The sequence below is a fragment of the Lemur catta genome, chromosome X (assembly GCF_020740605.2).
Source record: "Lemur catta isolate mLemCat1 chromosome X, mLemCat1.pri, whole genome shotgun sequence".
Taxonomy (NCBI): domain Eukaryota; kingdom Metazoa; phylum Chordata; class Mammalia; order Primates; family Lemuridae; genus Lemur; species Lemur catta.
This window is the reverse complement of record NC_059155.1, coordinates 3,927,097-3,943,613: the sequence shown is the minus strand read 5'-3', so window position 1 is coordinate 3,943,613 and position 16,517 is coordinate 3,927,097. Positions and strand designations below refer to the sequence as shown.

The window sequence follows — 16,517 nt, the reverse complement described above, 5'->3', positions numbered from 1 at the left end:
ACCAAGTACAGATATCCAAGAGGCAGCTGGAAATACAGAACTGGAAGAGATCCCAAGGGCACTTCAAACTTAAGATGTCCAGAACTAAACACATGATTTTTCTCTCCAAGGTTGCCTGTCTCAGTGGCTGGAAACCAAGGAGTCACCCCCGACATCCCCTTCTCCACTACATCAACCTCTTAAATCAGTCTTGAATCTGTCAGCCTCCCCAGCTCTACCAGCAACTTCTCTGGCCCACCGCCACAGCAGTCTCTCTGCATCCACTGTTGCTCCCCTACAATCTGCCCTCCACAGCAGCCAGGGAAACGTTCTAGAAAAGCACATCTGATGCTATCATTCCTCTGCTCATACCGCTTCAAAAGGTTCTTGACGCTGAACTCTAAAAACCCAAATCCTGGGAGTGGTGGTGGAGAGATGTTGGTCAAAGGATACAAAATTTCAGTTAGACAGAAGGAATAAGTTCAAGAGATTATTGTACAGCATGGTGACCATAGTTAGTAACACTGTATTCTTGAAAACTGCTGAGAGATTTTAAGTGTTCTCACCACAATTAAACGTGTGAGGTAATACATATATTAATTAGCTTCACTAACCCATTCCACAATGGATATGTATTTCAAAACACATGTACATTATATATATGATTTTTGTCAATTAAAAATAAATAAAAACCCAAATCCTGAACAGGGTTGCTGAGGCCTATGTCATTTGGCCACCGCCTACCTTTCCTGCCTCATGTCTTGCCATTCTACCCGCCACCAGCCACACTGTCATCTTGTCATGCTCCCCTTGGTCTCAAGTCCTCTCACAGCTGCTTTCCTGCCTCCCCAGCCCCTGCCTCACATCTAGGTAACTCGTACGTCTTCTTCAGACCACAGGTCAAGCATCGTTTTCTCAGGACAACTTCCAGGCTCCCCAAACTATTGCACTCCTGTGCTACTCCCATGCAACACAGACCACAGCTGGTTATTATGTATCGCTGTGATTATCTGAAGGACGCCTGTCAACCCCGTTAGAACTATGAGCTTCTGGAGGGAAGAACTGGGTCTTTGGGCTCACCACCATATCCCAGCGCGTGGCACAGTGCTTGGCTCTCAAATACCCAATCAATAAAGAACGAAAGATTGGGACTGGAACTAGAGAAAGCAACTGACAATTGAAAAAGAAGAAAGTGAGGACAGAACTCTGGGGCAAACATATTTAGGAGGCAGGAAAGAAAACATGAACTGCATAGAAGGCAAAAGGCAGCAGTAGGAGAAGAGTCAAGAATGTATGGGGAAAGGACAAAGAAGGAAGGGGTAGGCCACAGTACCAATTGCTGCAGAGAAGTGAAGAAGTGGAGGACTCAACCAAGGCCACTGGAACTGAGCAGTGAAGGAGCAGTTTCAATAGGGAACAGAAGCCGGACCACAAGAAGTTATGGAGTCAATGGTCCGGAAGTGGAAGCAGCATGTGTGGACTAATTTTTAAAGAAGTTTGGCAAATAAGGGGAAGAAAGAGGATAATAGTACTAGGGGCAGGAAGAATGCAAGAAGGTGTTTTACAATAAAGAGACATGAGCAGATCTGCAGACTAAGGGAGAAAAAGAACCAAAAATGATGGAAACCAAAAATGTAAGACACAGAATAACCAATGGGGCACTAAGACTCCAGAGGAGGTAAAAGGAGAAAGGAGAAATGTTTGATGAGAGGGATTCACTTTGGAAAAGAAGACGTGTAGTTCCTTCCTCTCAGATGGGAGGGAAGGAAGAAAAGATGGGTGAAGGTAGACATCCTTAGGTGGTGAGAGGGGAATTTACAAGAGCTCAGAGAGGATCACTTTTAACTTTTCAACAGAACAACAGACAAGGCCAGCTAAAGAGCACAGGAGGTTTGTCACTGCAGTGGTGGAGGACGTGATGAGAAGTCAATCTGAGATTAAAAGAATTGCCCAAGAAGAGATGAGACACTTTCTGAGGTCTCAAAGCATGAACTTGTAGTGGAGCTAATAAATTAGAACCATTATGTAACTTCAACATCAGGGCTCAGCAGCCCACAGACTTTCCAAGTTTGGGGATTAGCATGGAAAAAGGGGCAGAGAAACCAAGGGTAATACCAGGAACTGTCTTTTTTAAAAAACCTGAAAACAGTATTCATTTTGCAGCAGAAATATAAGAAGATGATTTAAGACTAGAAGTTTAAAAGAATATCTAGAGTATGGATCCCACTGATGTTCTTATTTATAGACACACTAGGGTGTTTTATTAATAATGGTCTGTTTAGTATTATTTCACCTACTTTAAAATGTAAAGAACTAAATCCACTAGACAGGAAGGACAATCTCGAAAGGTTTCCAGTGCATTTTTTTTAAAAGAAAAATACTACAGGACTCTTTTTTGCTTGTGCTTGTAAAGAGGTGGGCTAGCCTTCCCTCTGGGAAAGAATATAGGTTAGGCTTTGAAATGCTCACAACGGAAGGTAAACTTTGCCTCTCTTCCTGGTGGTGTCCAAGGCTTACAGCTCCAACGGCAGCCAATGATAGAGATTAGGGAACATCAGTGCTGCTGCACTTGTTAGATGCCCAGCTCTTAGACAGCATGCCACCTAGCACCTGTCTGAAAGTCATTTCAGAACTGGATACTTGCGAGTATCTGACATGTGCACTGTCCACCCATCCTGATTCTCCAAATTCTATCTCTGCACTGGTAACCCATCAGGAAAGCAAAGTAGACCACATTATGCTAGTTCTTCAGAGAAATAGCTTTACTGAGTAAACGTTAACGTATGTGTCGTCTTTCTAGAGGGTCAACAAAAGAACCATTGAACTGAACAGGATTCTCAAGAATCTTTGGGTAATATACTGCGTTAAGAATAGAATCACTATGTTACTATCTTTTAGAGACAAGCCAAACAACAACTTTCTCCTTGAATTTAACCCAGGAAGAATGTGCTATTTCTGTCTTATCAGAAAATGAAAACTGTATACCCAACATGTTTCTCATCTTGCCAGCAGTCCTGAACCTCAAGCCAAATGATACTGCCCAGGGATTATGATCCGATCAACTCAAAGGCCTTAGAAGCTCCCCTTCCTTTAGCTTCCTATGTGCCATTCTAAAAAGGGATGTGTGGAATGACCAAGAACAAGAAATTCCAACATTTGGCTGGTGATTACCTCTGGTGTGAAGCTATAGGAGAGGATGGGATTTCTTCAGCTGGGTGGAGGATCCACAGATATTTATGTTATTCTTTATAGACTTTCTATATTAAATAGCTAAAATAATTTCTAAAGGGGTTGGGAGGCAAATGGTAGGGATGGGGTGGGGATGACTGCATGTTCTAGGTGGAAAAAATGGCTGGAGGAGTCGTCCACAGGTGTAGAAGCATAGGGTTTGTTTAGGCACTAGTGAGCAGCTCGTGGGAGCTGGAGCATGGGGTGTATTCTCAGGGCAGAGGTGGGAAAGAGCAATGCTGGGAAGACAAGACAGGAGTGGCTTGGAGAGGACTGTGAACACCTGTCTAAGGAATGTGTAATAAGGTAGGAAAGGCGCCAGTGAGAGTTTCTGAGCAGGGGAATGGAAGGATTGCAAGTACGGATTAGGGAGCAGATAGAATGCACTGGGGTGAGGCTGAAGGCAGGGAGGCCTACCTGAGGGAGGCTGCAAGGGCCTGTGGGGACAGATGATTCTGGGGACAAGGCTGGGGATGAGGGTGGAACAAAAGGACTAGCAAGGACAGGGCAAATGTGCAAAAGTCTGCAGAGGAGAAGGGAGGATGGGCAGACAGTGGTAACTCCAGGGTGACAGGAAGAAAAGTGGCACCATTAAGAGAGACAAGAACACCAAAAGTAGGAACTGGGGGAGGGAGAAGGAGCTGAATTATTTCAGATTGGCCATGAGTCTGGGGATCAGTTCAAAAGTCAAGAGATATGCAGGAGACAGTAGAGAATGAGAAACCAGGGCTCCAAAAACAGTCAACGCCAGGGCCTGGGCCAGGCCAGCATCTGCTTTTCCCCCTTGTCAGCTGATGTCACTTTCAGATGGAAGAGTACATGGAAAAAAGGCTCAGCAAACTCTAATGAGATTTGTCTTTTTAATTTTTAATTATTGTATATCTTTATAGGGCACATATGATGTATTAACACAGGCATACAATGTGAATTTATCAAATCAGGGTAATTAGAGTATCCATCCCCTCAGGCATTTAACATTTCTTTGGAACATTCCAATTCCACTCTTTTAGCTATTTTAAAGTATCCCCTAACTTACTGTTAATCATAGTGACTTTGTTGTGCTACCAATATTGTTCATTGTATCTAACTATTTTTATGCCCATTAACCATCCCTACTCCATTCCCTCTCCCTGCTACCCTTCCCAGCCTCTGGTAACTATCATTCTACTCTGTGTCTCCATGAGATCAACTGTTTTAATATTAATATTTACCTTAAGGAGATGTGTTAATGTACAATTTTACATCACGTAGAGAAGTGACTGAAGCCAAGGGGGTAGATAAAGCCATGGGGAAAAGAGTGAATGGAGAGAAGCTCACTGAGGCCTGGAAGACCAACCAATCAGACTCGCACCCCTGTGGACTCTGTCCTCACTGGAGCTCTCTGTGACTCTCCATGGCCTCTTTTCATTCTTTATCTTACTGAACCTTGCAACATCTCACACCATAACTCGATACCTTCTGGAGATTTTTCTCTTCTACCGACTTCTACCACAGCCTTTTAGCAGATTTCTACTGCTCTCACTGCCGCTGCTTTGTTTTCTCCACTGGCGCTTCTTTGTCTTCCCACCGTGGAAAAATGCTCGTGTCCCCTAGGGTTCTCTCTGCATCCCACAGCCTTTTATGTTACATACTCTTCCCAGGTAATCTCACACACTTCTGTGGGCTTTAGTGCTACCAAATACTAATCACCTCAGAAGCTTCAGAGTCACGCTTCCACCTGCTCCTGAAACATTTCCACCCCACAGTTGTACAGCTGTGAGTCCTGTCCTTCAGACGCATTTCCCCACGGGGCTACAACACACCTTCTCCTGTACTGTCTATTTTGATGAATGGGAGCAGCTCCGATCATTCAAGCAAAAATGCACAGAAGTCATCTCTTGACTCAGCTTCTTCCTTCAACTCCTACTTCCAAACGCCGCCCAAATGCTCCTGAATCTCTCACGGCTGTCCCCTCTTTTCTATCTCCACCACGAATGTATTAGGCCCTTGTCACTTACCTGGAAAACTAAAATAACATCCTAGTTGGTCTTCCTGCCTCCCTCTCCCTCCCCTAATTCATCAGAAACGGCTGCAGTCGGAGCTCTCTCCCTGAAACACACATCCGATACGTCATTTGCCACATAACCTGCACACTGCTTAACTGTGACTTATGAGACTCCTGAGGCTGCCTGATGGCTCTTCTTCCAGCCTCATCTCCTCCTGTTCCCCACTCCTCCCTCTACCCCCGATGTTCCAGTTCCCACAGATCACTCAACCATCTCCACAGCATATGGTGCTTTCCTTATCGTTACACATGTGACATGGAAAAGCACCATATGGCTAGGGAAACCCTCTACCTGATATGCTCCTCCCTCTCTCATGTCCAGGAAATTGTTACCATTCTTCAAGACTCGGTTCCAATATCACCTCCTCTATAATGCATTCTAGGACTTGGCACGCTGGGGTAACTGTCCTCTCCCTTGTAACCCTCATAGCACGATGCATGCCACTGTAGGCTTTGTCATAATACACCACAATTGCTCATCTCTACATCCCACAAGGCTGCGCAGGCCTCAGGATATAGTATTATTCACCTTGCACAGTGTTACATTCACCACAGTGCTTATTGACTGTTTCTGGAGTGAAGACATGAATGCATGAATGAACAAGGGTTAAATTATCCTTCTCACCTACTATAGCATCTGAACCCAAAGTTCTCCTGGAAGGGAATCTGGAAACAGTCTTATGGTAGTCTACCAGATTAACAGGGTATCACATGCTTACAGTAGCCCCTACATAGTCATAACATTAACCCAAAGCCAAATGTCTTAGCACCCTAAAGGCCAAAAGGTGGCTATGGAATTCCCCAACTCCAGAAGCGATGTTAATCCTTAAGGTGCCACAATGTAGTAGGGTCATACTGTGCTCAAACCACAGTGACTAGGCCTTTGTCCTCTGAGCAGCGCTAACAACATAGGAGCCTGTTCCCTCCTGAGTTCACTCAATGAATACACTTTTACTGAGCACCTACTGTCTACTGGATACTGCACTAGCTAGGCAGGAAGGACCAAAAGGACTTGGCAATTGTTCAGACCACAGAGCAGCAAATAAGACAGGATTCATTCATTCCACACGTACTGGCTGGGCACCTTCTATGTACCAGGCTCCATCCTAAGAGCTGAAAAAACACCAGTGAACAGAAAGACAAGCATCCCTGTGCTCAGAGATGTAACAAGATGAATCAGTGCAATATATAAAATAGTGGATAGTGATAAGTGCTCAGGAGAAAAATTAAACATGAAAGAAGGGCATTAAAAGTTTAGCTAGGGTGGCCAGGGAAGGCTTCATAGCAATGTGTTAACACAGAGTCATGAAAGAAGGCTGCGGAGACACAAAGAGGGAGTGATTCCTTCAAGGGAAGCTAGAGAAAGCTCCAGAGGGGGCATGACTTTTGAGGTGGGTTCTGAAGGATGAATAGCGGCTTCTGAAAGGGGCAGAGAAGGAGCACCCAGGTTCAGTGAGGACAGCTGGTGCACGATGGGAAAAGGGAAGGGGCTTTGCATAGTCTGAGAACAGTGCATTTGGGGAGAAGTGCTGTGAGTCAAGGCTAGAGAAGTCAGAAGGATTTTTATGCCACACAAAGGAGAATGGATTTTATTCTGCAGGCAACAGGGAGCCAATGATCATTTCAGAACTGAGAAGCTAGCCAGTCAGCCTTGCTGTGAGGAGGATCATGCTGGAGGCAGTGCTTAGGGCAGACCATGCAAAGAGGGCCAGGTAGAAGAAGGCCACTGGGGCCATCTAAGGACATGACCACCGTTCCTCTACTTCCCTGGGCAATGGAAGGCAGGGAATCTGCTCTTGACACCTTATAACATGTGAGGGCTAATTCCAAAATCAGACCGCACACATCTGGATTCATCACTCCCACTGCAGTGTTTACATACCTGAAACAAACAGGCGTCCACTTCAAAATGCCAGTGAGATGACAGCTCTTTGTCAAACACGCAACAAAATTTTCACACTTTGCAGCAGAATCCACAATTAATGTTCTTGTTTAGGACTTTAAGTGAAGAACCACTATGATGGCTATGTTTTTAGGCTCCTGTATAACTGTTTACACGGCATTCTTTATATGACGTTTTCTGCTATTAGGTGCTTGCTTTTATGGACTAAATATTGTGGCTAATTGCTTAAAATCTTTATGCAAAACTCAGTGGAAGAAGGAATAAGTTAGTAATCAGTGTCAGACAGGCATTTTATTCACCCACTTGGCACTAATCCCCACTCTCTAGGGTGCCATGTGAAAACAAAAATAAAATTTGCTAAGTGTTCTCCCAATTATAAAAGTAATACCTGCTCATTCTAGGTATTTTTAAAAATATTGACAAGTTAAAGGAAGAAAACAAAGCATGCATAATTCCATTCTCCAGATATCTCAAGTACTGAAACTTTTGGTGTATTTCCTTTCAGCCTCTTTTCTATAAATAATTTGTTTTACATAGGTGATACTACACCATATACACAATCTTGTCATGTCATCAGTGCGAATAATTTCCCAGTTAATCATCAGTGATAGCATAAAATGGAACAGGGCACATGAGGCTAGTCAACAAGCCAAGAGTCTCAGAGGTAAAAGAGACTGTAATGTTTGTTTTCATTTGATTTTTGATAATTCTTACATATATTAGCATGAAATCTTTCAATTTATCCTAATTTGACCCTTGGGAGCTGTATAGAATAAATCTAATCCCTGCTCCACAGAAAGGCACTTCATATATTCAAAGATGGCTCTATCATGTCTCTCTTCAGTTGTCTTTTCTTCAGATAAGATCAGCATTTATTTTGATCAGCAATCATACTGCAGTCCCTTCACTAGCCTGGTTTTATCTGAACTCTAAAATGTCCCTCTTAAAATGTAGGACTTGGCTTTGAACATGACATTTCAGATGGGGCTACCGTCTCATTTTGTCCATTATATTATACTTTTATTAATTCGGCCTACAAGTATATTAGTTTTTTAATCAGTCCTATCCAATTACTGGTTTCAATAAGCTTGGGCCCCTGTTAAGACAGACCTCCTTTATCCTTTACTAATACAACTAAGTATCAGTTTTTACTAAGTAAATGTTATCCACACTAAATTTTGTATTGTTAGTTTTGCACCAACATCCTAGCCAATTAAGATCATTTCAAACCCTGATTCTGTCATCTAGCACACTGGCTAGTTTGGAGTTTTTCACATATTGGACATGCGCGCCTTCTACGTGCTCCTCTGCACTGCATTAGACACATGGGAGAAGAAGGGTCCTGCATAGGCATAGCAGGCTGCTGGTGACCATCCCTCCCGGCTGGCATGAAGCACTGAGTATATAGTCTGTAACTCCATCTCAGTGTACTGCCACCATTCAGCCCATGCGTCTCTACCAGGGTCTGTCATATGGCTTGATTCTATCATGACAATGTGCCAATAACACTCCCAATGGTTTCTTTCTTTTCTAGCTACTTAAAAATCATCTGTTTAAAATGATTATTTTTAGAATTTTTGCCAATTGTTGCCAAGGGTTGACATCTACCTTGCTGTTAACTTCCAAAATCTTCTCCATTCTGGAAAACGAGAACATTCACTTATCTCCAGTCGTAAATGTATAAATAGATTCACATAAATTAAATGCCCTGTGGCCTGATCCATGCACCCGTCTCTATGAGCACTTTGCTAAGTTGGGGCAGCTATAAAAAGTAGGCTGCCACAGCTAAGGCAATAGGAATAACAACATGTTTTCAGAATTCAGACATAATAATGAAAATTATAAAATAAAAAGATCAAAAGATACAAACTACTCTAAATTTGAATTGTCCTAAAAAATGGGTGGGATAAAAGCAAAAGCTACATTCCCAAGCAGTCTCAAGGTTTCCTGTGTACACGCTGCTGACAGGCTACTCTTCTCTATACCCTGGGCCTAGTCCCTCTTAGTCCATCCCATCAAAATATACCTGCCCCTTTAGACTGACCTGGGCAGTGACAACCTACCACATTTGTATAAGTACTTCTGTGACAGCCATAGTGGTTATGCACTCTCTCTTCCCCTTCTGGGGCATCTCTTCTCTATGTCACTGTTTCATCAATGGAAAGTTCCTTTAAATGGTATGGCAAACATTTCATGGCCATGGACTGAAAAGGGAGAGGGGCAGGAAGCGATACCATAGCCATCCTAGTTCTACACTTGTTACCTAGTGCTCTGTAATTAAACACTTGGAAAGTTCTAGGATGGTGGGCCTTAACCAGGAATTTACATCAGTATACTCCTCTATGACGTTTTAGAAAATATAACTGCACCTGGACCACAGGCCTGGACATTCTAATGATGTATATCTAGGATATATGTAAATTTTTTATTTTTAATATTTATGGACACTGTATTGTTTGTTAAGCTCCACAAGTGGTTCTCATTTGTGCTTCTGGTAAAGAACCACTGTTCTAAATCTAACTAACTTTTCCAAACTAGAAAATGGTTACAATTACTAACCCATCCCCTACCATTATGAAGGACAAAACTTATATTTTTTGATTTACTCCATTCCCTACCTATGCAAGTGTTAGTGTTAAATGAGTTTTATATAAGCAAAAAATTAAGAGTTGAGAAGCAAATATATCCCCCGTGTTAATTTGATCCACAGTCAATCTCGCAAAGTAGAAGAGAAACGTTTAGCATTATCTTTAACAGTTAGGGTCATCTTTATGGTCTTATATTCTACTTACCATTTCCAAACTTCTTAAATAAAGACGATAATTTGTGATGTAAACTCTTCCCTTAATGGGGCCATTGAAAGGACATATGTAAATAACTTCTTTGTCTATTAAGATAAAAAAAGTACCCTAAAATAATGGAAATATATACCAAGATACACAACAAATGGCACTAATTTCAAATAAACTATTTGGCTACAAATAACTGCAACAAAAAAATTACTGAAAAGGTAGACAGCAAGCACTGGCAACGCTTCCACGTTACCGTGCTAGGTTGAGTTAGGGCAGTGGGGGAACTACATTGTAGTGACAGCTACCTGGGGCAAAGTGACAACAGTAGAGAGCAGAAGTGAACGAGGATACTCCTGCTGCAACCCTCGGGTGGTGGTAAAGGTGATTATTTGAGCTACTTCAACTAGAGGAAGGCAATTCACATAGGACAGTCTCATGGACTAACTACTAGATTGGTGTTGGGATTTGCCAACCTCTAACCACACAAACATTGTGATGTTTTTAATAAATAAACGTCAGCAGTAGAAATCTTCCTATATGCTATTCTTTAATAGTCCAGAGAAGAGTTTAACTAGGTTCATTTCAAACAATGAAATGATATAAAACAGATGGCCAAAAGAATAGTACATCTTTGTAGGATAAACATAAGGAGAAACTAAATCAGAAGAGTTAATTAGAATAGAAATATGTCTTTCTCTTATCTTTCAAGGATGTCCTTGAATGTATTACTGGTTTTTACATGTTTTTTTAATGATTTTGAAATTCCTTTCTCCTTAAGTGCTAAATAAAAAACACCCACTAAGGCTACTTCATACTAGTTCCCATACTATCTTGGTTAAGGTTTGGGCACTGATATACAGCACCAAAACTTCACATTAACATCACCAAAAGTAAATGATCTTCTTTGCTCTTATTCAAAAATTGGGATGGACACATCCCACTGGTTTGCATTTCAAGACTAGAATGTGTGCGAGTCTGTGGACACAGAATAGAGTTTCTGGTGGTGCCTGGCTAATTCACAAAGGTACCTTGTCTAAGATCTTCATCTAATTAGCACCATGTCTTAGTCATTTAAGCCAAATAACTCAGATCTAAGTCAATAAATTGAAAGGTTCCTTGAAACAATGGTAATGATATCATCTCCAAATACATTGAAATCTGAGGAGGGTGTTGACCTTAATATAAAATCTGAATGCCCACAACATTAGCACTTGGCTCAGAAACTGCCAGATGCCTCTATATTCTTAAGCCAGAATGACCAGGCCCTATCCAATCAGATACCTTCCTCTTAATATAAATTTGTCATGAAAAAAATAACACATCAAAATATTACCTCAATATTACTAACTTCTGTTTTCTGGCAAATGAAAGATATTTTAAACCAATAAGGTCTCCTATATTTTAAAAAGGAGAATACTTAAGTCTTCAAGCCTTTCAGTTTATCATTTTAAAGCATACATCATAGAATGGAAACCTTAACATCATTTTGTTCTTAAACCTTCAACTGTAAGAGCTTATAGCTCCAATGAGACACTTTCTAGAGATAATCCACATTTTTTCCCCTAAATTATTCTCAGTCTTTGGTACAGAGACAAGAATATCACTATCCTTGTGAGCATGAAGCTCCTGAAAGAACTCTTTGATCAAAAAACAAATGCAGAGAGTTCTGTGTTAATGCTTCGAAACAAAGCTAGCTTATTTGTCTACCTCTAACTTCTAAAGAGGAAGTAGGACTGAAGCCATCTGATCCTGCCTGACTTCTCTTAAATGCAAATCCTAATGTCAGAGGGTCCTTACCAGTGATTAGTGTTTCTCCTGGAAGTCGAGGGACAGCCTCACTGAGATCCCGAGTGACTCCATCTCGAGACGTCTAGAAACAAAACAGAAGCATCAGAAGTAATAACATTACATTTGTACAGGTTTTTAAGCAACCCTGAATATAAACAACTAGAAATATGCTTTTTAAAGAAAAAAACAGATTTAGCATTTGAGAAAATTGGCACAGAAAATTCAAACTAAAAAATACAATCTAGCATCTACATTCATTAGATATGGTAACTTCTAGTCTGTATTTAAATAATGTTAGCATGCTTTTTCAATGATATTAATTTTAACAACTCTTCTAAGCACTTTAAAGCTAGCTTTCAGGAAGGTGATAAAAAGTAAATATTAAGTGTATTTTATAGATACACATATACTGTGGTAACTTTCTTTTTTCATATTAAATATTCAGCCATCTTTTGCAGAGAGCAAAAATGAAAGCTTTAATTTCATGAGGCCTTAACTGAACAACAATACAATAATTAGCCAGAATCCTATTACAATGCCAGAAAATAAATGTTACTACATATTGAGCTTCTTATTTTACTAAGATCCTTCCTCACTTTTTACTTCCTCACCTTTACTAAGATCTTTATTCTAGATAAGAGGAAAGAGTGGTCTGTCAGAGAACTTTTGAGCTGGCAAGGGCCTTAGGAGCCATTTATATAAATTCTTCATGCTACTTTATTATTTTCTAGGCCTCCTGGTTTTAGAGGTATTTTCCAGGCATGTGCCAATTCAATCACTTCAGCAGCTCTGTCAGGCGGGCCAAGTACTAACCACTAAAATTCACAGGTGAGTTCTCAAGAGTCTCATTTCCCGTAGATACCCATTGTCTTTCAAGTTACTCAGCCGCCCTAATGGATTAATACCAATGATGTGCTCCATGTGTTAGTTTTAAGACGCACGAGGCACATCACTAACATCTGTTTGGACAAAAGGTTTTTTCAGCAATATTTTTCACTCCATTTTTTTCTAGTGTTTGCCAAAAATCACACTGCAATCATTTCATGTGTAAAGTTAGTAATGCTTCCCTCAGAGTGGTTTTGTATTAAGTGGAACAAAATACACGAGCACACTTTTGTGAATTATGACAGGCTATGCAAATGAAGAGAATTATTATGAATTATTAAATAAGAGAAATATGAGTTGTATAAATATAAGCTGTGAAATATAAGCTGTCAAAGAGGGGTGTTTTGCTGGATTTTTTAATGGTTTTATCTTTTTTATTCAGACACAGAATTAAAATTCCTAGCTAATTGTAAACATTTCTAGTGCTCACAAGCTAAGCATTTTAAATAGCAGGGCAAGACAAATTGTTCCCAGTGAGGAATGCCTTCCTCAATGAGAAACAAAACCACACATCTCATACAGATGTAAGATTGGAAAGAAATGATCATAATCCTTTAACACTGCCTCTAAAAACAGTATAATAAGCAAATACAATATTCAGTATGCCTTTTAAATACCAGTTCTAGGTCAGGAGAAGAAAACATAATCCAACCACACGATAAGGGATGCAAATGTTTGATTAAGACAGGATAACACAGGATTAACATGGGATATACTTTATATCAGAGTAGCATTACACAAAGACTTAAAATTACATTCTTGAAGTTACTCTTGTATTTAGAGCTGATTCTTGTACCATAAAAACACTACAAGAAAATACAATAAAAACTTATATAATCTTGGGGATGAGGGAGGTCCTTGTAGATACCCAAGCAAAAAATATAAAGGAAAGATTGATAGCTGAGATTACATAAAACTTTAAATCTCTATATTTCAAAATCAAAACAAAATACCATGAATATAATTAAAAGGTTGACAATAAACCAGGAAAAAGACTTGTAACATATAATATGTAAAGAACACTTATAAATCAATAAGAAAAGAATCTCTCTCAAAAACCCCAGAAAACAAATAGGCAACGGACACGAATAATCACATCACAAAAGAAATACAAATGGACAACATACTTTAAAAAAAAAACATTCACCTTGTTCGTAATCAAGGAATACAAATGAAAAGACAGCCTTTTGCTCCCTTCTGATTCATTGCTTTGGCATCCTTATACACCTCTGGCAGGAGTATAAATGAAACTTTCTGGTGAATAATCTTAAAGGGCCATGGATATAGCTTTTTTTAAATTAGTCCCTTCCTTTTAATATATATTCTAAAATCTGCCTCTAATTATACAACTTTCCCCTGGATACTCTGAACCATTTTCTGTTAAAGTTATATTTGTTTTGGTTATGCAACTACTTTATCATCATAATTAGAAAATAATACCAATATCTAGGAAGGTGTAGTAGCCTGCTAAGCGGGCCTTTGCAGTCCACTATCTCCTTCAGAAAGCTTTCAGGGCAGAGGATTGACTAGTACCTTAAACGTAACATCTGGCAGTAATTCACAAGACAGAGGTTCTCAAAAGTGTAGTTACCTGAAAGGATTTATAAACGCAAAACTCACTTGACACAGATAAGGTATTCTATCTAAAATCTTTTCTGGAACAAGGTGAGATAATAAAACCACATGTATGAATGTATTTATACTATGTGAATGAATAATTAAATTCATAATTCAATAAACCCAATACGACCTAATCATCAAATATGGAAAGAGAAATGCAGAGAAAGAGATAAATCTGAAATCTCAACTTACCCTCTTAATAGACTCATTCTCCAAGGAGTGTGAATTATATTTAGAAGTTGATGCAGAAGCCATCCTGGAAACTCTACCAAGAGAGACAACATTCAGTATCAGCTGAATCTGTATGCAATTTCAAACTTATGTGACACCTGAGATTTACATATTGCAGCTCAGAACAAACGTCACTACTTTCCAGGCCCTATTTGCCTATTAGGCCCCAGTGGCAATGAGACATACAAATGACTAAGCAGTGTGCAGGCTTCAATAAAGGAGCAGGGAACTAGGGAAGAACAGAAAAGGGGAGCTAAATACACAAGGGGGACTCAGTGGAAGATGCCACACACATTCCAGGAACTTTTATTCATAGCACTTAAATTGTCATCTAAAAAAACTTAATGTTTATTAATTGTGCAGCAGACCTCAAATTTCCACACTTCTTAATTTTAAAGATAATTTAGAGGCATCCCAGCAGAATGAAAAAAGAGTGAACAATTTAACTATTTTTCCCTTTAAGAATTGTTTTCTCCAAATTAAAGCATTTTAAAGTGGCATAGATTTGATTGAAATGAAATTAGTAAGATTTGATTTAATCAGTATTTCTAGAGAAAGTATATATCCATTTAAATAATGCATATTCGTCACATTTCAGGCATGAATGAAAGCATCACATTCAGAACATACACAAATACCATTTTAATGCAAGGATCTATTTAGACTTGTGAAGATTACAGCAACAACAGGAAACTAAGTAATGCTTTGGTTATTTTATTTATCAAAGTTTATGACACAGACACATATGAAGTCACTGGGAGGTAAACCACATACAATTCAACAACGTGACTGCAGGTACTTATAGGATCTATTTGCCAGGATGCATTAAAAGAGCAACCACACACTAACAAAATCCATCATGGTGAAGATTAACACAACTTGGAATAAAACCTAGTGACCTGATAACTTTGCAGTGCCGGCTACTGACTGTCCTTAAATGCCCCAAAGAGGTGACGAAGATGTAGACAAAGGCACCACCAGGATGAAGAGGCGGAAAAATGGCCAGGTGAGGGCCATCTTATAAGATTAGGACTTTCAGGATTCCCTGACAAGAGTTCAGATCTACAAGGGCAAGGCTTGTGTCTATTTGGTTTATGGCTGTATCCTGGCACACACTGGCACTCACAACTATCTGATGAGCGAATGATTACATAGAAAATATACAATATTGTGAAAAATCACGAAGGGACAAACTTATGTATTGGTTCACCAAATCCCAGAACACTGGAACTAGGCAACTACCACTGAAGCTTGAAAATTAACAATTAGGGAAAAAATACTTCTTTATAGAAAGGGATACTCAAAAAACCTGAAACTACTAAGAGGTAGCACAACGTAAAATTAACTTTTAAAAAAGATTAATGAATAACTCCAAAATGAATTAAACTCAGAAAAAAATAGTATAGTATGCTTTGACAAACCCCTCTAACCTTAAGTTCATGTCCGAGCAAAATAACCTATTATTCTCAGAGACAGCAGAATATGTGAGATAAACTAGATGAAGCAGGTTGGATGTATTTGCCCTGAAATTTTTCTGTTGACTAAACAAGATTATATACTAGAGGCAGACTTTCTCCAGTAACAGACATAAAAATTACTTTTTAGTAAACAGGTATTTAACAGCAGTCCCCAACCTTTTCGGCACCAGCCACTGTTTTCATGGAACACAATTTTTCCACAGACCGGGAGGCAGCGGATGGTTTCAGGACAAATCAAGTGCATTACATTTATTGTGCACTCTATTTCTATTATTACACTGTAATATATAATGAAATAGTTATATAACTCACCATAGGTTGGAGACCTGCTTTAATATTTGAAACGTTTTACTAATAAGTCAATGTTTTAAAAAAAAAGTTAAATTACTGTCAAGTCAATATAAGAAGCTTAAAATGCTGAGTTTTAGAGTCAACTGCACCTCCCTGTTTCTGTTTATTCATAAACTGTAAAACAATGATGAGACTTCCTGATGTCTTCAATCTTCATAAAAAAATTCAACTTAAAATGAATATAAAAGAAGCCCTCATTTTCCCTTTAACTGTCTTAA

General features: G+C 39.5%; 1 protein-coding gene across 2 annotated transcripts in view; it reads right to left on the bottom strand.

Moving 5' to 3' along the window:
* MTM1 (myotubularin 1) overlaps positions 1-16,517 on the bottom strand; it is a 101,033-nt gene that overhangs the window by 64,144 nt on the left and 20,372 nt on the right. For both annotated transcript variants that reach the window (XM_045538402.1, XM_045538403.1), the window contains exons 2-4: positions 14,432-14,504; positions 11,744-11,816; positions 9,947-10,041 (exon numbers count right to left, since the gene is read on the bottom strand). In XM_045538402.1, coding sequence (XP_045394358.1) covers positions 9,947-10,041; positions 11,744-11,816; positions 14,432-14,494 — 231 coding nt within the window. In that variant the 5' untranslated portion in view covers positions 14,495-14,504. The remainder of the gene's footprint in view (positions 1-9,946; positions 10,042-11,743; positions 11,817-14,431; positions 14,505-16,517) is intronic.